General features: G+C 38.9%; 1 protein-coding gene across 1 annotated transcript; it reads right to left on the bottom strand.

The window, feature by feature from the left end:
• Positions 1–3,168: 3,168 nt before the first annotated feature.
• On the bottom strand, positions 3,169–13,822 carry LOC131983061 (myosin heavy chain, fast skeletal muscle-like). Its single transcript, XM_059347634.1, has 39 exons — positions 13,604–13,822; positions 13,183–13,326; positions 12,824–12,980; positions 12,651–12,678; positions 12,445–12,553; positions 12,258–12,350; positions 12,106–12,169; positions 11,860–11,958; positions 11,670–11,773; positions 11,450–11,588; positions 11,256–11,374; positions 11,022–11,171; positions 10,775–10,945; positions 10,341–10,644; positions 9,980–10,056; positions 9,804–9,891; positions 9,598–9,715; positions 9,357–9,480; positions 9,126–9,262; positions 8,669–8,924; positions 8,212–8,454; positions 7,926–8,102; positions 7,680–7,825; positions 7,489–7,579; positions 7,011–7,400; positions 6,721–6,847; positions 6,511–6,629; positions 6,167–6,363; positions 5,897–6,080; positions 5,642–5,807; positions 5,417–5,541; positions 4,857–5,165; positions 4,567–4,770; positions 4,343–4,468; positions 4,077–4,247; positions 3,826–3,930; positions 3,654–3,749; positions 3,423–3,554; positions 3,169–3,186 (listed from the first exon to the last, which is right to left on the bottom strand). Exons 1-39 carry the CDS (start codon positions 13,820–13,822, stop codon positions 3,169–3,171), a joined length of 5,826 nt encoding a protein of 1,941 aa, XP_059203617.1.
• Between the last annotated feature and the right edge of the window lie 1,198 nt (positions 13,823–15,020).

Raw genomic sequence — 15,020 nt, 5'->3', positions numbered from 1 at the left:
GAAACAGGGTAAAACTGCTTTGAAAATGTGTTGAGTGTATTAAGAAAATTGTTTTAGGATAATGCTGTCCATTCAAGGCAATCAGATCAAGATACCACTGCCAAAGAGGCATGGACACAATGCATTAGCTAGGTACAACATATTGACTAACTTATCAATAAGACTACCAACTGAGCTCTCAGTGAATAGACTTACCTGTGTTTGGTGTCTGTTCTTGCAGGGGGCCTAGAGGTCTCTTTTATAGAGGGTGGGTATGCCTGGTCAGCAGTAGCCTCTCACTCAGTAGGTCATGCCCCATTTTCATACTGTTGCTTATTTTGTGGCAGTGGTGATTAAGGAGGTGGATTACATAAATCTTTGTAACTTCAGTTTAAAAAATATTACCACACACATTATATTATACAAATGTATTTTTATTTTATTGTAACCTTGGATGTGACCAACACCATGTGGGTGTTTAAATTTAAAATATAAAATAATTATTTCACCAGTCATGTTAACTATGAACACATCCTCTACTGTAACAAGAGAGGAATTGCACAGATTGCTCCACTGAGTTGCTTAAATGCACTTATACACAAAATGTGCCCAGTTCCTACATAAACATATTGCAGCAAACCCAATATTGCTTAAAATTCTGTCTAAGTATAATAGTGAAATTATTTATAAATTATTTAGAGAGAAGTAAGGAGGTGCTGATGCATTTCTGCCCCAAATTATCTTACTGGGTCACATGTTTGTTGGTCTAAATGTTGGTCACCTTCTGCCTCCAAGTGCAGGTGCATGGATTTGATGAAAATGTATCACCATCATCTATAGATAATAGAGCAGAATATGGTTTGTGTACCATTCTATTTTTGCAGGCATTGGTTAAAATGGCATTGAAGGTGATTATGTTGTGAACATTAACAGTCTTTTTTAAATTCCATGGGCGGCTCCAGGGGTTGGTTTTGGATAGTCTTCCAAAATTCCATTGGTATTCAGTTGCAGGACATTTGAGATCTGAAGTGACAGAAAGTTAACTCTGAGATGACACTTGTTGACAATTGTCAACAACAACAAAAATTACATTAAATAATAATCATATTCATCTTAACTATGGATTCCAAAGAATGCTATTTTTATCATCAAAATATTTAATAATAATTATAATAAAATATTTTACAAAAAATTCCTTTTGCTCGGAAATAAACCTTGGGAAACATAATTGGTATAATAATATCCAAAGGATATCTACCATGAATATACATGAAATGTATTGATATGTTTGTGCACTATTTGATCAAATAAATTAAAGCTCTTGATAGAGGTTATATTGCCTTAATGTTTTTGTGTCATATCAGATTCATGAAGAGCTAAGTTTTGGACATGCCCCCAAATATTTTGGTCTACAGTTACAAGACAGGGTCAGATCTCATATTCCTGTAATAAAATTAAGGATGAGGTACTATCCATATTAATTTAATCAGCAGTTACATAACTCCCTAAATGGAGATGAAAACAGTTGGCAACTCATTGAGATCAGGCCCAAAATAAGTTATCACAAGGCAAAATGAACTGCATCCAGATGCTACATTTGATACTATGGGCATGACATCTGTTAAAGAAGCATGCAACAAGTTTCCTGGCAAATCTTTAATGCTTATTTCCAGTATTTTTAGGCATTTTTTGGGTCAAAATGGTGGAAAACATAAAACAATGGAAACACTTGACCTATTTCAGAAAGTGGGTAAACTGTTTTCTCTCAACAGTTTCCTTGAAATCTATTGACTTATGAGATAGCTTAAATTGCATAGAGATTTGAACAGATTATTTGATGACTTAAAATTTCAAAAATGACAGACACAAGTATTTCAAACATTCCTTGATGATCATCTAAGAATGGATATATATGTTGTGTTTGGGCTTGATGTACTGGTTTAACAGTGTATATATGTTTATGTTCGTTCTCCCTTTGATATTTTACTTTTTGTGATTCTACTTTGTAAAGAAATCTACTTTGGTGGCGTTGATTTATCTGGCAGCTTATTCAACATGAACATTTTTACCCTGTCATCATATATTTCCTATAGGAGGATACATAAGTGATGTGAAATCCAAGTAAGCCTAACTGATAAAAGGGCATCTTAAGCTTTAGTGGAGGCCCTTATTCTGCTCCAAGATTCCAAGTCAAGGTTTCATTTCCAGAGACTTGCATGATTTGGCAACCTCCATCTATTTGTCACTTGAGACATCCCAAATAGAGCATTACATGGATGCAGGACAGGTCTTAGGGTTTTTTGAGTCCTCAGCAGAATCTGATTCACTCATTCTATTTATCTGGGGCAGCCTTTCCAGGCTGGGAGTGATCTCTGGAGTGGCAGACACTGGACAGGTAACTGGGACAGGGAGAGGAGATGGTTAAACACGGAAGCAAAAACACAAGGAGCAAAAATAACCATAGGAAAATCACTGAGAGAGCCTGGAGATCATTCTGGCACTGAATGGGTGGAGAAGCCAGGGCTTTGTATGTGAGCTTGAATGCTCTGATGAGGCACAGGAGTTGGGGAGCGGGAAAGCTGAAAGTCACTCCCAAGAATCACGCCCCTGTGGAAAGTAGATCAAGAGGAGGGGAAAACAGGCACACAGAAACAGGCCTAAAAACAGACCCAGACAATGACACACCAGATTACTTTTCAGGAAGCTTATTGGCTGATGGTCTCATCTGCCTCACCCTTTAACTCTGATTTTCACTCCCATTTGGCTGATGTTGCTTCACTGTATTGTGTTGTGAAATGCAGAAACTAAGTTTTCAAAAGCACTTCCAATTTGCGAAAAGCAAAAACAATAAATAAAGATAAATATAGGGACCTCCCAAGGTGTGTTACTCTTGCACAATATTGCAAATTTAAGGTTTTCACCTGCTCTGTACACCCCATACACATGCATTTCGATTTTGTGATGATTTATACTTTTACTTCACAACATTTCAGCCATTACAGCATGGCTAATTGCTCTACTTAGTTTTGAACAAAATGTGTTTATGGTCAACCAAATAAATAAGAAAGGAAATGACAGGTTTTTGAATTGTCATGACAATCAACATCTTTATTAAAATGTTCACAAGCCCACAATCACTGGTTCATATTTTATGAACTTTGTTGAAAGGCCTCAACTGGATGATGACTCCTATTCAGCAGAATCGGACTAGAAAAGAGAGGAGAGAAGAAATTAGTATTGTGAAAATTAAAATTTAGGAATCAAGTTACAAAATGAGTTACTTTCTTTTTCCATGTGGAAATTCAAATATGTAAAGATTTGAGTATAATTTAAGCTGTGATATTAATTGACACTCACAGCAGTTTAAGTGCACAGTATCAAATCATTTTGGTCACTTCTAATGTCAACACAATTGACTATGATCATGCAAACAACAAAGTTACCTTTCCAACATCACGGCTCTTGGCTCTCAGCTTGTTGACCTGGGATTCAGCGATGTCAGCGCGCTCCTGAGATTCCTCCATCTCATGCTGAACCTTCCTCAGCCTGGACATGTGAGTGTTGGCCTGCTCCTCCTGTGAAGGCATTATATTGATGTAATTATGAGACAGTTAAGGTTTGTGTTATTATTAAATCAACTGTAAATGATGTGTCACATTATGTAGTTAACTTACAGCATCCTCAGCCTGTCTCTTGTAAGCCTTGACTTTGAGCTGCAGCTTGTCCACCAGATCCTGAAGTCTGATCACATTCTTCTTGTCCTCCTCAGTCTATACAGATAAAGGATTATAAGTGAAGGAAAATAGAGGCTTCAGAGTCCTTTTTACTTTTAGTAAAATTAATTACCTGGTAGGTCAGCTCCTTAACTCTCCTCTCATATTTGCGGACTCCTTTCACAGCATCAGCTCCACGTCTCTGCTCAGCCTCAACCTCAGTTTCCAGCTCACGCACCTGTCACATTATGATAAATAATACATCAGTATTATGTCTAAGCATTTTTAATGCCAATTAATAAAAAAGTAGAATTTCTTCTATGAAGAAAACTTGGCTTGTTCCTCCAAAGATGACTTTAGTACATTTTTATTTATAATACAAACCCTGGACTCCAGTTTCTGGAGCTGCTTCTTTCCACCCTTCATGGCGAGGTTCTCAGCCTCATCCAGACGGTGCTGCAGGTCCTTGACTGAGACCTCCAGGTTCTTCTTCATCCTCTCCAGATGAGCACTGGTGTCCTGCTCCTTCTTCAGCTCCTCAGCCATCATGGCAGCCTAAAATTATATAAAATTCTCTAATTTCAGTTTACCTATCCACCTATTGAACACTTAAACGATGAGGACAAACAGTTCTTGGGATACCAACTCACATCAGTAATGGCCTTCTTGGCTTTCTCCTCAGCATTTCTTGCTTCCTGAACTGAATCCTCCACTTCACCCTGAACCTGGACAAGGTCAGCCTCCAGCTTCTTCTTGGTGTTTATAAGACTGGTGTTCTGAATAATGATATTTTGAAAAAAAAGTGTAATCAGACATTTTGATGTTTCATATTTAAAGGATGTGTTCTCTTGTATATACGTAGCAGAAAGAAAACCTGAGAGTGAAGCAGTCCGACACGCTCACTAGCATCAGTCAACTCCTGCTCAGCCACTTTGCGTGCCCTGTCTGTCTGCTCCAGAGCGGCTCTCAGCTCTTCAATCTCAGCAATCATCAGGCCATTTCTGCGCTCCACCATGGCAACCTGTTCCTTCATGTCTTCCTGTCCTCTGATAGCATCATCAAGGTGCAGTTGGGCATCCTGAAAACATAAAATAAACCTTGAAGCTTACCTTTCATTACTTTTGAACATTTTTTAAAAACTTTTATCTATGCAACAAATCTGACCTTGAGCTGTCCCTGGACATTCCTCAGTTGTTTCTGGGCCTCAGCAGCCTGCCTGTTGGAATGGCTCAGCTGAATCTCCATCTCATTCAGGTCTCCTTCCATCTTCTTCTTGATTCTCAGGGCATCATTCCTGCTCCTGACCTCAGCATCGAGAGTGCTCTGCATGGAGTCAATCACCCTCTGGCTGTTCCTCTTGATCTGCTCCATCTCCTCATCTTTCTCTGCCAGCTTCCTGTCAACCTCACCTTTGATCTGGTTGAGCTCAAGCTGAACACGAAGAATCTTGGCCTCCTCATGTTCCAGTGCACCCTTGGTAGTTGCAGAGGTGATAATAACAGTTAAATGATAAAAGTTCATAAAGTTAAAAACTTAACATCTGTTAATAACAATAAAATTACAAAAGTTAATAACTACTTTCAGTACTAGAGAGCATGTTTTTAGTTTTATATCAAATTAATGCTGAAGAGCCAAAGCCCTTTATCAATGTCATGATACAAGTTCAGTTTTCCTAACAAAAAAATTGACTGTTAGATGTTTTCCATCTCCTGATGTTGTTGTACCTCGGCTTCCTCCAGTGCTGTCTGAATTTCAGCCTTTTCAGTCTCCACAGTCTTCTTGGCTTTCTCTAGCTCATGGATACTCTTTCCAGTCTCACCAAGCTGTTCAGTCAGGTCTGAGATCTCCTCTATAGGTAATATAAAATAACAAAATAAAACAAAAATCAAATTTTTAGTGGCTGGATATCATATCAATATTATTTTCTCTCAAATATAAAGTTGACATACGCTGCAGGTTCTTGTTTTCTCTCTTCAGGGTCTCCAGATGATCCAGAGCCTCCTCATAAGAGTTCTTCATCTTGAACAGTTCAGTGCTGAGAGAGCGAGCCTCCTTCTGGGCTCCTTCCAGCTCTGCTTGGCTTTCCTCATACTTCTGCTTCCATTCTGCCAGGACCTAAAATGATAAAGATGAGCAAAAATGTTTTATTTCAATTTTTAAAAAATCAGGTTTTGATTTTTTTGTAAATAGTAAACAGTATGTACCTTATCAAAGTTCCTCTGCTTCTTGTCAAGGTTGGCAGCCAGAGCATTCGCTCTCTCCACATCAATCATGAGGTCCTCCACCTCACCCTGCAGCCTCTGTTTGGTCTTCTCCAGAGAGGCACACTTGGAGTTCACAGCTTCAATGGATTCCTCAGCATCCTGCAGGCGCTGGGCAAGCTTTTTCCTGTAAGGAAGAAGAATTTACTTGTGCTTAATTGGAAAAAACACAAAAGTTGATCCATCTATTAGTTGGAGATGTGTTTTATGTACTTTGCCTCTTCCAGCTCCTCAGTGCGCTGGATAGCATCAGTCTCATATTTGCTTCTCCACTGAGCCACCTCGCTGTTGGCCTTAGACATTCCTCGCTGCAGCTCAGCTTTGGCCTCCTGCTCTTCCTCAAACTGCTCTCTGAGCAGATCACAGTCATGGCGGGCTGACTGAACAGCATGGGCCAGGGCGTTCTTGGCCTGTTGAACATGACAAGATGTTTTTGTCCTACTGTACATATTGTACGCTGTAAATAGGAACTTGGGGTAACTTCAACAAGATGTTTGGTTATTATTATGCTATTGCTATTATGTTATATTTTGTGGAGATAATGGGTATTGTAATACCTTCACTTCCTCCTCAACGTGCCTCTTAAGCTCCTCAATCTGCTGAGTGAAAGCCTGTTTGCCTCTGGTCAGCTGGGACACAAGGGCCTCTTTCTCTTCAATCTGGCGGGAATACTCACCTGAAAAACAATGGATACAATTGTTTGTGAAAATGAAGATGACAGGTCACCCATAGATTGATTTTCATTACAGGTTTGCAGGTGGACTTACCGTTCTCTGTCTGCAGTCTGGCCCTCTGTGCATTAATGTCATTTAGCTGTCGAACATTCTCATCGTTTTTGCTCTTGAGTTCACTCAACTGGTCCTCAAGGGTTCTGCACATTTTCTCCAAATTACCCTTTAAAAAAATTAATGCTGTTTTGTACTTTTACTTTTGTACTCAAGCAATGCAACATTTATCATATCATCCTCTCATATTTATTGAAATACACTTCATTTGTTATTATCTTTAAACCTAAAGATAGGAAGCTAAAACATGAACTTATAAACAAACTACTCACCTTTGCTTTAGCAACAGCCTCCATGTTGCTGGAGAGGTCATCAATCTCCATCTTGTACTCGCTCTTCTCCTTCTCCAGCTTCTGCTTGACACGCTGCAGGTTGTCGATCTGCTCTCCCAGTTCTGCAACACTGTCAGCCTGCTTCTTGCGGAGAGCTGCTGCAGTAGCTTCATGCTGGAGGGTTGACTCTTCAAGATCACGACGCAGCTTCTGGAACTCAGCCTCGCGCTTCTTGTTCATCTCAATCTGAGCGGCTGTTGCTCCACCAGCTTCCTCGAGCCTCTCACTGATCTCCTCAAGTTCCCTGGAGAGGTCAGCCCTCTGTTTCTCTACCTTAGCTCGAGCAGCCCTCTCGGCCTCAATCTCTTCCTCCAGCTCTTCAATACGAGCCTAGATTTGACCATCAATGGTTTATTAGCTGGAATATAATGCATTGTTTTTAATTTACTCAATAATATATGTTTGTTAAATATGTTACCTGGAGTTCCTTGATCTTCTTCTGAAGCTGAGCACCAAGTGTCTGTTCATCCTCAATCTTGCTGAGGAGCTGGCTGGTCTCAAAGTCCTTCCTGGAAGAGGAGACCAAGAAGAAGTCATAGTTTTACTCTTTTTGGAGTGTAATGTGTGAGATGTTGAAGGGGAATAATAACCTTACTAACAATAACTTACTTCTTGAGTTTTTCCTCAGTTTGCTGCTTGTCATTCTCCAGATCCATTACGGATTCCTGGGCCAGTTTCAGATCTCCCTCAAGCTTCCTCTTTGCTCTCTCAAGGTCCATGCGGAGCTTCTTCTCTTGCTCCAGGGATCCCTCAAGCTGTTAGTGACAGTTGATTTAAGGCATTTAAAAGACGGATCCCAAGAATACAGAGTCAGGCACAAAAGACACAGGAAAGTTCTAACAATTGTTTCCTTACATCGTCCACTTGCTGTTCCAGCTTTGTCTTGGCCTTTGTCAGAGTGTTGACTTTGTCTTCCTCTGCCTGGAGATCATCAAGTGTTTGTTGGTGGGACTCTTGGAGGGCTTTCTTCTCCTTGCTTAACTTGGCAATAGTCTCATCTTGAGATGCCATCTCCTCTGTTAGGTTTTTCACCTAACAGTTGCACAAAAAGGCACATTTAATTGTGGCCCAGAAGCTATGTATCTGAAAAAGGAACAGTCATATTTTACTCTTTTGAAGATGAGACTTAAGTGAACTGTACCTTGTTTTCTGTGGCATGTTTCTCTTTCTCCACTTTAGCCAAGGTGAGCTCCAGGTCGTCAATGTCTTTCTTCAGCTCAGAACATTCATCCTCCAACTTCCTCTTTTTAGCAGTCAGCTCTGCATTTACTTCCTCTTCATCCTCCAGTCTCTCAGATGTCTCTTTAAGTTTGGCCTCGAGCTGGATCTTGCTCTTAATGAGCCCTTCACATCTTTCCTCAGCATCTGAGAGGTTCTCTCCTTCCTACAGTGCATTTAGAACAAACAATATATTTATTTGTTATTTTGTATTCATCGACTATAGTTAGTATTAATTTAGTTAATGTTCATTTTGGAAAGGCAATCAGAAGAAATGGGAAGTATGTGGCCTCTTCTTATCCCACCTAGAAATCTGAAAGTGTGAGCAGCAGTGTTTATTGTTAGTTAGTGAATTATACTTTCTTTTGGTTACCACTTACTGATGCCACTTGGAGTTGCAGGTCATTCTTTTCCTGCAGCAGGGACACCATCTTCTCCTCCAGTTCTTTTTTCTTTGCCAGAGCAGTAGCAAGGTCTGATTTCATCTTATCATAGTTCTCCTTCATCTGCTGCAGCTCCTTCTCTGTCTCAGCACTCTTCAGCAGAGGCTTGATCTTGAAGTACAGTTTCAGCCATGGCCAGTTCTTCACATTCATGAATGAACGAACATTGTACTGGATGGAATAGATAGCTTCCCTGGAAAATACATAGAAAAAAAAGTTTTTACTGTCATGATATTCTGTAGAAATTTGAAGGTTAATTGTCTGATATCACTTTTCAAATAGACAGTTTAGTATAGTACTTGATAATCATACCTCCTCTCCGCCAAATTTTTGATATATATTGTATGTTATCATTATAGTAACTGCAATTCAAATTACTGTATGAGAATCCTACCTCCTTTCCATCATCTTAACAAACTCCTTCCTCATAACATATCCTCTGCAAAGAGCCTGAGTCATGGTCACCAATGAAGCCAGTTTGTCATCTCTCATCTCCTCCAGGGTACCCAGCAGACCAGCTTTGAAGAACACCTATGTTGTCAAGTGAAGAAAATCAGTCATCAGTGCAAATGGTTACACCAGGACATATATGTGCCATAGCTACGGATATTGTCTGTGTATATACCTTTGTGTGGCCAAACTTGTACTGAGTGTGGTCGACATCAATGGAGCCCAGCAGCTTCTCTGAAGCTTTTTTGTTATCAATGAACTGTCCCTCAGGGATGACACTAGCATTCAATACTTTGTATCTGCAAGGAAAATTATGATGTTACTTAAATATTTTATTTATAAGTCTTGGCCTGCATTCTCCATCACTTTTTCAGATCAGTTGAATTTGTTATGCATTGACTGAAAATTATTATCACCTCTGCTTAAAATCACCATAAAGGATTCTGCTGGGGAAGCCCTTTCTGCAGATTCTGATGCCTTCCAGCACACCATTACACCTCAGCTGGTGGATGACCAAGAAGTTCTCCATAAGACCTGCATTGTGCAAAGTAATCTTGGATTAAATATTCATTTTGTTACTATGGTACACAAAGTGAAGAAAGGAGGATCAAGGAAGTCTTACCAGGCGTCTTTGATTCATTAGGAATCAGGCAACGGACAAAATGAGGGTGGGTGCTCCTCAAGTTGGTCATCAGCTTGCCCAAGTTCTCCTGTGGATCATCAACACAAGATAATACATCAACTTTATTTCAACATGAGGTTCTTAATTGTTATCCAAAGATATGAAACAATACATACTCTGAAAAGAGCAGACACAGTCTGGAAGGAACCACCCTTCTTCTTGCCACCCTTCTTGCCGCCAGCAGCAGCAGCATCTGTTTCACAAAACATTACATTTCATTAATGGGCCTGATTGAATAACCTTGTAGAAGTGTTCAAGTAATGTTTTCTGTGAAAAATTGATTTTTATAATTGAGGGTCTTGAAGAAACCACCCTTTTTTCCACCACTAGAAGCTTCTGTTTTTCCAAAGAAGCTGCAACAATGCCACAGAAGCGTCGCCTTTTTCCCTGCTCAGGTTCATCTTACCATGAAAACTGCACAATTAGCTTAGTAACATAAATTAAGAAATCACCAGTTTGTACTTATTAGCTTCTTACCCTCAGCTCCATGAGCTGCATACAGCAAGGCCAGCAGTTTGTTTGAAGATTTCTGGTAGAGCTGTACAACTGAGTCATTCAGGGGGTCCTTGTTCTTGTCCAGCCAGCCATTGATGTTATAGTCCACTGTACCGGCATAGTGAACCAGAGCGAAGTGAGCTTCAGCCTTGCCCTTTCCAGGCTTCGGCTTCTCAAAGCCCTTGGTCTTGCCAAGATGCTGATCATGCAGCTTGTTCTTGAACGTTGTGTCAGAGGCCTTGGGGAACATGCACTCCTCTTCAAGGATGGAGAAGATGCCCATTGGCTGAAGAGACATTTTGTTATATTTGACATATAATTGAATTCAATTGAATTACTTTTAATATATTATTTATAACAATAGATATGGTTGTCAGAAAAAAGAATTACCTTTCTACTGGACAGATTTGTCTTACCTTCTCGATAAGCTCAATGCAGGCGGCCAAGTCCATACCGAAGTCAATGAACTCCCAATCAATACCTTCTTTCTTGTACTCCTCTTGCTCCAGGACAAACATGTGGTGGTTGAAGAACTGTTGCAGTTTCTCATTGGTGAAGTTGATGCAGAGTTGCTCCAAGCTGTTGAACTGAAAAAAATATTAATTTTAATGAAACAATAGGGTTGAACTTTAAAAATGCTCAGATATTATTGCAACAACTCACATCAAAGATCTCAAATCCAGCGATATCCAGCACGCCAATGAAGAACTGTCTTGGCTGCTTTGTGTCCAGCATCTCATTGATACGGATGACCATCCACAAGAACATTTTCTCATAGACGGACTTGCACAGAGCACTGACAGAATTGTTGACCTAAAAACATGAATTTAAGTATGGTAATCTTTCTGAAGTAAATGTTCATATGAATATGCAAATATTTCCTAATTTTCTTTTTACCTGTGGCACGGTTTGACCTTTGGTCACCATCTCGTTTCCGACCTTGACTCTTGGGTAGCACAGAGCTTTCAGCATATCAGCTGAGTTCAGGCCCAGGAGGTAGGCGATTTTATCAGCCACTGATTGGAGAAAAGAGTATGAGTACTATGTCTGCATTAACTTGCATGATGTGAATGTATTATTTTTGCAATTACCCTCATTGCCATCAGGTTCAGCCTGCTCCTCACGCTGCTTCTGCTTGAATTTCATGTTGCCATGATGCATCACAGCTCCAGTCAGCTTGTAGATGCCATGCTTTTCGTCACCAGTGAAGCCCAAGATATCAATTGCAGTCTGTAATGTTAATGAAGCCGTTATTGGTACATGAATCATTTTCTACTGCAAACTATCTATTTAATTTAATCGTTGACTTACATCTGTTGCAATGTATTCCTCCACATCATTGATGCTTTTGACAGTGATTTCACCCTGACTGATCATTGGGTAGTCATAGGGGTTGGTGGTGATCAGGAGAGCCTCTGAAAGACAATAAAGAAAATACCCCTTCCTGTGATACTGTTTCAAGTATTATCACATTTTAAGTTCAAATTGTATTCAAGCATACCCAGGATCTCAGGCTTGTGGCCAGTCATCAGCTGATAGAAGATATGGTAGCTCCTCTCAGCAGACAACTGGAAGGTGACACGGGACTTCTCCAGCAGATCTGTGAGTATTAAAACAGATTACAGTATATTGCATGAATGACATTTCACAGTAGCAACAAATGTTTCTTAATCATTCCAAAATTGGCATCATACTCAAATGTAAATTCAAACAATGGTGACTGAAAAATATGTAGAAAATGACTTACATGTTTCAATATCAGCTGAGGCCAGTTTGCCAGTGGTGCCGAAGTGAATTCTGATGAATTTACCCTAAACATATTAGATTTAAATTAGCAGGCTTATTGATATGCTGTTCAATAAGCTTATGTATATATTTTTTGCCCTTATAAACACTTACAAAACGAGAGGAGTTGTCATTCCTCACAGTTTTGGCATTACCATAGGCCTCCAGCAGAGGGTTGGCTGCAATGATTTGATCTTCCAGTGAACCCTACAAAAAGATATTAAAATATATGTTGTAGATTGAAAGAATCCATTAACAGACAATTCTCTGACCAATGTTTTTCCCAAGCAATATTCTTTACCTGTATTTTGCTTGTACTTTCTTTCTTAGCAGATCCAGCCACTGCAATTGTTGCAAAGTACTGGATGACACGCTTGGTGTTGACAGTCTTTCCTGCACCGGATTCTCCACTGGGGTAAGAGAGAGATATTTTGAGTCATATATATGTATATACAGTATATGATACTATATATCTATATATTTTTCAGATATTTGTATATTACTCACGTGATAAGGATAGACTGGTTCTCACGATCTGAAATAAGCAAATGGTTTGATGTCTTATAAAATACCATTACCATCCAATACAGTCACATTTGAGGTTGTATCAACTGTGTCTTGTTTTGTGTGACATGTAAATATAATATCATGGATATTCTTCTGAAAATAAAACATCTTACCAGTGAGCATGAACTGATAGGCATTGTCAGAGATGGAGAAGATGTGGGGTGGAGCCTCAACTCTCTTCTTGCCTCTGTATGCATTAACAACCTGAGCATCGTACACAGGAAGCCACTTGTAGGGGTTCACAACAACACAGAAGAGGCCAGAGTAGGTCTATAAAGAGAAAATTAAGTTTACTCCAACTGTGATCCCATCTACATCTGACATATACACTCTAAAAAATAATTTTTTGCTTTTAATTCTGAACTTCATTTCGAGTAGTGGCTGTAGAGAAAATGAATGACCACAAGTAAAAGGTTGATGATTTATATGTTTGTTTGTGCTGATCTTCATTAAGTGTAAGTAAAACACGCACATAGATCATCCATGATGCAAAACGCTCTTTGAGGTTATACAGCACACATGGCTCATTGAGGTGGGTCATCATGGCCATGTCCTCAATTTTGTCATACTTTGGAGGGTTCATGGGATGGATGTCATCCTCCTTCACAGTGAGGGTCTGAATAGAAATGACAGTAAAAAGAAAAAAAAGTTCAGATTTTCAAAATAACCTGTAATGGAATAGATGCCATCCTTTTTAACGATTCATAAGAATCTTAAATTAAGCATTTATTCACCCATCCTTACCATTCCTAAGATATACATATATACTCTCATATAGTAGTTCTCTTTTGTTGAGAGTCCAAAGTTAAAAGGTAAATATTTTTCAAATGTTTCAGAAATCTGTCAACAGTTGGTATGTCTGTCGTTTGAGTTTCGTTATAGGCATTATTTACCTTTGAGGGCTTTCCTTCATAGATCAGTGTCTCAACTGTGGCTTTGCCACCCTCTCTTTTGGTGAGTTTACCCTTCAGATACATTTCCGCAGGCTCAGCCACAAAAAAGGCCGTTTTGGCATCAAATGGAGCAGTCTGAGCCTCAATCCTCTCCCTCTCTGGCTTGCGGAGGTATATGGATGCAGGGCCATAGGCCGCCATCTCTGCGTCTGTGCTCATGGTGGCAGTTTATTGAGAACTGAAAAGATAAGAAGTGTTAGGATTCCTTTGGAGTTAGGAGTTTAAATCATGTTTGTATTTGACTGTAATTGTGTTGATGTGTTATTGCAGATCATGTCTTACCTCAGATTACCCAAACTGAGTGCCACAGATCTGTTGTTGTCTTACAATGCCTTTAAAAAAAAAAAAAAGAGAATATCATTGAACAGACACGTATTGAAAATATTTTCCATTATTTACAAGAGTAATTTACAACCATAAACAGTCACGCTTCATGAATTTTAACATTTTAAAAAGCTTGCTAAAATGTAAACATTTAGGTGAACTGCCACTGTTCCATAAGCTTTTATTACTGCTACTAGATACAACTCTTTCATTCGGTATTTTATTTCTCTATAAGTGTTTTTTATTATTTAATTTAGTTTATCTTTTGCTTATTGTTCTTAAATGTCACTCTAATGCTTTACTGTGCCTATATAAAGCACTTTAAATTGCCTTTGTTTGAAATGTGCCATATAAAAAATGCTGCCTTGCCTCGCTTTTACTTCAGTGACATACCTACACCACAATGAAGACCATTTCCATACCCTCACAGTAATGTCAAAGTTATTTGATCACTCAAAGAATATAGAATAACAGATTCACTGTAACACTTTTCTGTATCAATTATTAAGACAATACTGTAGTTGTAAAATGTTTTTTGCTTGACATTATTCCTTCAAGATTACTTTATATAAAAACAAAAACATAATAACAAAAAGTAATAACACATTAATGTAATTTTAAGCAAAAGCAAATTAGGTGAGCATAAACATAGGAAAAGCACTAACCTGTGATGGTTTTCAGTTGTCAGAAGAGTCTAACAGTGCTGCTGCTTTTATAGAGGCAGCAACTGCCTGGTCAGCAGCAGTCTGCCACTCGATTTGGTCAAGCATCCCTGTCATTGTAAGACCTATCTTTGTAAGCTTTTTTTCTGTTTACGATACAGCCTTGCTCAACTGTCAGAAAATTGAAAATTGAATCCAGCAATTTAGGATGATAGTTTTAGTACATGATAGTAAAATAAAAAGAAAAGGAAGAAAATAAACAAATACAACAGCCTCAAATTGTATTGTTGTTTGGGACATTGTACATTTTAATAACACTCTGAATAAAATATAATAGTAATAATCTCAACACAACTAATTTGATCTACAAT

The sequence above is a fragment of the Centropristis striata genome, chromosome 13 (assembly GCF_030273125.1).
Source record: "Centropristis striata isolate RG_2023a ecotype Rhode Island chromosome 13, C.striata_1.0, whole genome shotgun sequence".
NCBI classification, from domain to species: Eukaryota; Metazoa; Chordata; class Actinopteri; order Perciformes; family Serranidae; genus Centropristis; species Centropristis striata.
Note: the sequence above shows the minus strand (reverse complement) of the source record. Positions and strands in the feature narration are given on the sequence as shown.